Below are 7,172 nucleotides of genomic sequence, written 5' to 3'. Positions count from 1 at the left end.
CTGCGTGCGATCGGTGAGGAAGGAGGAGAACCACCGCATCACGGTGCCTCCCACTCCCAACTCCACCAGACGCCGCAGCATGATACCGTGGTCCACAGTATCAAAAGCCGCTGAGAGGTCCAAAAGAACTAGGACAGAGGAATAACCCCTGTCCCGGGCCCTCCAGAGATCATTCACCAATGTGACCAATGCCGTTTCCATGCTGTATCCCGGTCTGAAGCCTGACTGGAGCGGGTCTAGACAGACTGTTTCCTCCAGGTGTCGGGGGAACTGCTGCGCAACCACACTCTCAACAACCTTCGCCACAAAGCGAAGGTTGGAGACCGGACGATAGTTAGCTAATACATCTGGGTCCAGGGAAGGCTTCTTAAGGAGGGGCCTCACCACCGCCTCCTTCAAGGCCGTGGGGAAGACACCCTCCCATAAAGAAGCATTTATAATTCCCTGGAGCCAGGCTCGTGTCCCCTCCCGGGCAGCCAGTACCAGCCAGGAGGGGCACGGATCCAGTAAACATGTGGTTGCATTCAGCCTCCCCAGAATCCTGTCCACGTCCTCAGGAGCCACAGAGTCAAACTCGTCCCATATAACAGTCTCAAGACTTACTCCTGTCTCCTCCCCCAGGGCCACCCAGTCAGAATCAAGACCTTCTCGAATCCGAGCGACTTTGTCATACAGATATTGAGCAAAGTCCTCGGCCCTCCCCTCCAGGGAGTCCCCTCCCCCCCTCAACTGAAGGCGAGAGCGGGTCACCCTGAAGAGGGTGGCTGGGCGATTATCTGATGATGCAATGAGGGTGGAGTAGTAGTTAGACCTCGCCACCCTCATCGCCACTAGGTAGGATCTAACCTGTATCCTTGCCTGTGTTCGGTCGGATTCGGATCGGCTCGCCCTCCAACTGCTCTCCAGGCGTCTTTTCCGGCGCTTAATCTCTCTCAGCTCCTCGGTAAACCAGGGAGCCAATTGAGATCTGCGCCGGGTCAGAGGCCGCAAAGGCACAACTCGGTCCAATGCTGCGGCAGCGGCCGTCTCCCATGCCGCCGCCAGATTTTCAACCGAATCGTGAACTAGGTCCTCAGGATATGGCCCAAGCTCCGTCAGGAACCTCTCCGGGTCCATCAGGCGCCTGGGGTGGAACCATCTAAGCGGTTCCTCCTCCCTGAGGCGGGGGGGAGTGGTCCGGAAGTCCATCCTGAGGAGTGAATGATCTGACCATGACAGGGGTTCAACAACTACCTCCCCCGTTTCCAGATCATTCTGCCACTGGCCAGAGACAAAAATTAGATCTAGTGTGTGTCCCCCCGTGTGAGTTGGGGCATGAACTAATTGGGTCAAGTCCAAGGCCGTCATGGAGGCCAAGAACTCCCGAGCCGTCGCCGACGTTTCGCCCGCCGATGGCAGATTGAAATCCCCCATAACTATAAGTCTGGGGGTCTCAACTACCACTCCGGCTATTACGTCGGCCAGCTCAGGCAGGGCTGTTGATACATAGCAGGGAGCCAGGTATATAATCAACAGGCCCACTTGAACCCCCTGTCCCCACTTCACAAGGAGGGACTCTCCACCATCTATCTGAGGCACAGTGGTCTCCCTCGGACATAGATTCTCCCTTATAATGATTCTCCCTTATAATTATAAACTTATAATAAGTTTCCACATTGATTTTGCTTATCAGAAGGTTGCAAGAAGGACTCATATGACTTAAGGACACTGCAACAGTCATAAATGTGAGTCAGATGTCAAGGATCTGAATGTAAATCACATAACCATGGGAATGCTGCAACAGTCATAAATGTGAAAAATGGTCATAGGTTACTTTGTAACTTTGTGCCATTGTAACTTCAAATTGTCACTAAGTGAACAAGGTATACAAAGGCAAGAAATCATTGGGGAATTAATGTTTAACATTGCAATTGTACTTGTTTACAACTAGTTTAAAATATTTCACATTTCTTTGGTCTTCCTGTCCCAAGTTCAGATAAATAATAATAATAATAATAATAATAATAATAATAATAATAATAATAATAATAATAGTAGTAGTAGTAGTAGTAGTAGTAGTAGTAGTAGTAGTAGTAGTAGTAAAGTTGGAAGGGACCTTGGAGTCATCTAGTCCAACCCCCTGCTCAGGCAGGAAACCCTATACCATTTCGGACAAATGGCTGTCCAGTCTCTTCTTAAAAACTTCCAGTATTGGAGCATTCACCACTTCTGGAGGCAGGTTGTTCCACTGGTTAATTGTTCTAAAGTATGACATTGTACTGAAAAACAAAGACATTCAATATTATTCTGTTTCTGTATTGCCTCTTAGTCTTCATTATGTTTCTATGGTTTTCTTTTTGTGAGAGTATCCACATCTTTTTTTTTACAATCCACAGTAGTACCAGTATTGACACTTTGGATAAGTAGCTGCTTCAATTAACCATAATACACTCAATTTGCCAGCAAATTTGGAAAACTCAACAGGCCACAGGATTGGAAACGATCAGTTTACATTCTAATTCCAAAGAAAGGCAATGCCAAAGAATGTTCAAACTATTGCACTATTGCACTCATTTCACATGCTAGTAAAGTTATGCTTAAAATCCTACAAGCTAGACTCCAGCAGTATATGGATCGAGAACTACCAGAAGTACAGGCAGGATTTTGAAGAGGCAGAGGAACTAGAGATCAAATTGCCAACATACGCTGCATCATGGAGAAAGCTAGGGAGTTCCAGAAAAACATCTACTTCTGCTTCATTGACTATGCTAAAGCCTTTGATTGTGTGGATCCCAAAAAAAATGGGGCAACTTCTTAAAGAGATGGGAGTACCAGGCCATCTTATTTTTCTCTTGAGAAACCTATATGTGGGTCAAGAAGCAACAGTGAGAACTGGACACGGAACCACTGATTGGTTCAAAATTGGGAAAGGAGTCTGGCAAGGCTGTATACTGTCACCCTGCCTATTTAACTTATATACAGAGCACATCATGAGAAAGGCAGGGCTAGATGAATCAAAAGTTGGAATTAAGATTGCCAGGAGAAATATGAACAACCTAAGATATGCAGATGATACCACTGTAATGGCAGAAAGTGAAGAGGAACTAAAAAGCCTCTTGATGCAGGTAAAGAAGGAGAGTGCAAAAGTTGGCTTGAAACTCAACATTAAGAAAACCAAAATCATGGCATCTGGCCCTCTCAATTCCTGGCAAATAGATGGGGAAGAAATGGAGATAGTGACAGATTTTATTTTCCTGGGCTCCAAGATCACCTCAGATGGGGGCTGCAGACAAGAAATTAAAATATGCTTGCTCCTGGGAAGGAAAGCTATGGCAAATCTAGACAGCATACTAAAAAGCAGAGACATCACCCTGCCAACAAAGGTGTGTATAGTCAAGGCCATGGTTTTTCCAGTTGCAATGTATGGATGTGAAAGTTGGACCATAAGAAAGGCTGAGCGCCAAAGAATTGAGGCCTTTGAACTATGGTGCTGGAGAAGACTCCTGCGAGTCCCTTGGACTGCAAGGCATTCAAACCAGTCAGTCCTAGCAGAGATCAACCCCGACTGCTCTTTAGAAGGCCAGATCCAGAAGCTGAAACTCAAATACTTTGGCCACCTAATGAGAAGGAAGGACTCACTGAAGAAGGGCCTAATGCTGGGAAAGATTGAGGGCAATAGAAGAAGGGGACAAAAGAGAATGAGGTGGCTGGATGGAGTCACTGAAGCAGTAGGTGTGAACTTAAATGGACTCCAGAAGATGGTAGAGGATAGGAAGACCTGGAGGAACGTTGTCCATGGGGTCATGATGGGTCGGACACGACTTCGCAATTAACAACAATAACTTCTATTTCATACACCTGAAATTAAAGATCACTATAGCTAGTTTTGGATTGTATGTTCTAGGATTACTATGTAAAAATAATATTTATTTCCTCCTTAAGATGACTTTGAACAAAGGCTTGATATATGATCTGATTTTTTAAAATATTTTATGTTGGTTCAAAAGTTGATGTTTTCCTATTTTTCTTTCCTACAAATTTCTATGGGACACATTTCATAGGAAATTTCATACACATACCTACCTACCTACCTACCTACCTACCTATCTACCTACCTACCTACCTACCTACATACATACATACATACATACATACATACATACATAAAAACTATTTACTGAGTATTCACTGATAACAGGTGATCAGTTACAGGATAAGAAAAAAGATCCTCAAGATTATTTAGTTCCAACTTTCTTATCACTGAAACAAACTATAGATCTAGTAAAAACAAAACAAAATAAAATTTCCAATTAGCTATGATGAACTCTGGGGAATGTAATAAGTCTCTGATAACACAAAGGAGGCTTGATGAAATTTGCTTCATACATAGGAAATCCATTAAATTCCTCATTGATTAGAAAAGCAATATACAATTGCAGGCTAGCTTTTAAAGAAAGACTACTAATGCTTAGTGAACAAAATGGCTAATTTCTTCATGAAACACTGAAATTAAAAATAGTGCTGAATGGAATTTATTGGGATGTAAGTAAATCTCTTCACTGTTTACTACCTTCTTTTCATCTTTCTTCCTCCCATGATCTTTTTTTAAATAATATTTTATTAGTTTTCTAATTTTACAATTAAACAGTTAAAAGCAACATGGAGACTGGGTTAATCAATAATTCAATAGCATATATAAATCTTTAGTACAGAAAGAAATTAAAGAAATAATAGAAAAAAATAAATAAAAATAGTTAACTGAATTAATAAAAATCACCTAAACATTTCATTGAGTTATCTTACAATAATGTATGAACATGTGCTTAATTTTTTTAAAATATTATGAAATCTGTGTCAAATGGGAAAAAAATTGTCATTTCTAATTGACAGACAAAATAAAAAATAAAAATATAGAACATTCAGATCTGTCCTGGCTCTGTTTAATTGCATTTTCAAAAATGGATAAATTATATTTTTCTTGAATCCATTTTGATGTCTAGAATAATAGCACCATTTTTAAAGAGTATTGATTATATTGACCATGGGGGGGGGGGGGGAAACAAGAGGATTATAGAAATATTTGTAATAGTATGGGAACAGTAAAAAAAACAACAATGTCAATAGGACAGTACAAGTTAAATCAATTAAGAATTTTTATCTTTTACATTATTAGCCTTTTAAAATATATGTAAGCTGTGAGGAAGACAAGACAGATTTACAGTTCTTTACCTTAGCACTAATTGTCATAATCATAGTACAAAGCAAATATAACTTCTTGTGAGTATTGGTATTTGCTAAGTGTTTACACAATAGAACTCCTTCATTTCATAATAAAATTATCTATTGGATAATAATATTTACCAAAATAGTTTGATATCTGTTTCAGCTCTGATTGTGCTTACTTTTTAACCCAGAACTACATTTGGGACATATTAAGCTATTTAGAAAAAAATATAACATCTTTTATAGATAGGACTCCTAGGAGATTATCAAACTTTAGTTGCCAAAGAAGACTTGATAAAACCTTTTCAAATCAATATGAATAATGAAAGATATGTGTAATGACAACTTTTAAAAGATGAATAAATGTGTTGCAAGAATTAGCAGAATATGAAAACCTAATCATATAAAATCAGGCAACAATTGTATGAAGGAGGAAAATAAGCAAATACTTTCTTGATTTTTTCCTGTCCATAATCTTAATTCCCATATTCTGAATCTATCTATCTATCTATCTATCTATCTATCTATCTATCTATCTATCTATCTATCTATCTATCTATCTATCTATCTATCTATCTATCTATCTATCTATCTATCTATCTATCTATCTATCCAAATGGAAATGTATAGGAAATATATTAACAATACAAACCCTTTACTTCTAGGTTCTCATATCTATGACCAGAAATGGATAATGATACTACAGTGTTTTTTCTCTTGGAATTTTCAAATACACGGGAACTACAGCTTCTGTATGCAATGATACTTTTGTTCATATATTTAATTACATTAGCAGAAAACTTTCTAATTATTTCTGCAGTTATTTTGGACTCCCATCTTCACATCCCCATGTACTTCTTCCTGAAAAATTTAGCCTTTCAGGGCATTGGTTCTGTTTCAGTCATTGTCCCCAAAGCTGTTTTCAATTCAATTATGAACATAAATAATATTTCTTATACTGAATGTATAATACAAGTGTTTTTGTTTGTATTTTTCGTAGACTCTGATATTTCTCTTCTTACTATCATGGCATATGATCGGTATGTTGCCATTTGCAATCCTTTACAATATGAGATGATAATGAATAGGAAGGTTTGTACCAAAATAGTTTGTAGCGTGTGGATTGTCAACTTTCTCAATGCTGTATTAAACACAATGGGAACTTTCATTACTCCTTTTTGCTCCAATATTATCAATCAATTTTACTGTGAAATCCCACCTTTACTTAAACTTGCCTGCTCAGATGTATATGTAATTGAAACTGGAATTGTAGTATTTATTTTTACAATAACATTTGGTTGTTTTGCCTTTATCATTTTTACTTACATACAGATCTTTACTGCTGTTTCAAAAATCCCTTCTGCTCAAGGAAGGAAAAAGGCCTTCTCCACTTGCTTCCCTCACCTTACAGTTTTTTCTTTATTTTTATTTACAGCCTCACTTGCTTACCTGAAGCCTCAGTCTGACAAACCATCAAACTTTGATATCATTGTTACAATAATGTACTGCATTATTCCACCTCTGTTGAATCCAGTAATCTATAGCATGAGAAACAAGGATATTAAGGTTGCTCTATCAAGAATTCTTGGTGAAAAGATGCTTAAGGTGTAATTACAAATACTGAATATGAATTTTGTGGTTAACATGAATTCCTACCCTCTTTTTCACACACTTTTTCACATATTTTTCACACTCTTTTTCATATATTTTTCACACTTTTTTGTTTTATATTAAAAAGCTTATTTTACATATTTTGATTCCCAGGCCTAAATATTTAGCTTCCAAGCAAGTTTTATTTCTTGTGTTTAAATTGGAAAATACAATATATATTAGAAACTTTGATTTTATTTGTTTTGTAGGATTTGAAGAATGTTTCTCCAACACTGCTGATACAATAATTTCTTTGATAGATGATTATTCCTCCAACAATGGCCTACAATAGTTAACATGACAAATATAGAGAAAAAGGA

General features: G+C 38.5%; 1 protein-coding gene across 1 annotated transcript; it reads left to right on the top strand.

Moving 5' to 3' along the window:
* Positions 1-5,889: 5,889 nt before the first annotated feature.
* On the top strand, positions 5,890-6,813 carry LOC114922468 (olfactory receptor 14A16-like). Its single transcript, XM_029283841.1, has one exon. It carries the CDS (start codon positions 5,890-5,892, stop codon positions 6,811-6,813), a length of 924 nt encoding a protein of 307 aa, XP_029139674.1.
* Positions 6,814-7,172: the final 359 nt, after the last annotated feature.

Source organism: Protobothrops mucrosquamatus, unplaced genomic scaffold (assembly GCF_001527695.2).
Source record: "Protobothrops mucrosquamatus isolate PMUCROS unplaced genomic scaffold, P.Mucros_1.0 scaffold247, whole genome shotgun sequence".
Lineage (NCBI taxonomy): Eukaryota > Metazoa > Chordata > Lepidosauria > Squamata > Viperidae > Protobothrops > Protobothrops mucrosquamatus.
The sequence above is the reverse complement of the archived record's forward strand: the minus strand, read 5'-3'. Positions and strand labels throughout refer to the sequence as shown.

Coding starts and splice junctions, on each gene's coding strand:
- LOC114922468 (XM_029283841.1), top strand. CDS start 5,890: ATGGATAATGATACTACAGTGTTTTTTCTCTTGGAATTTTCAAATACA.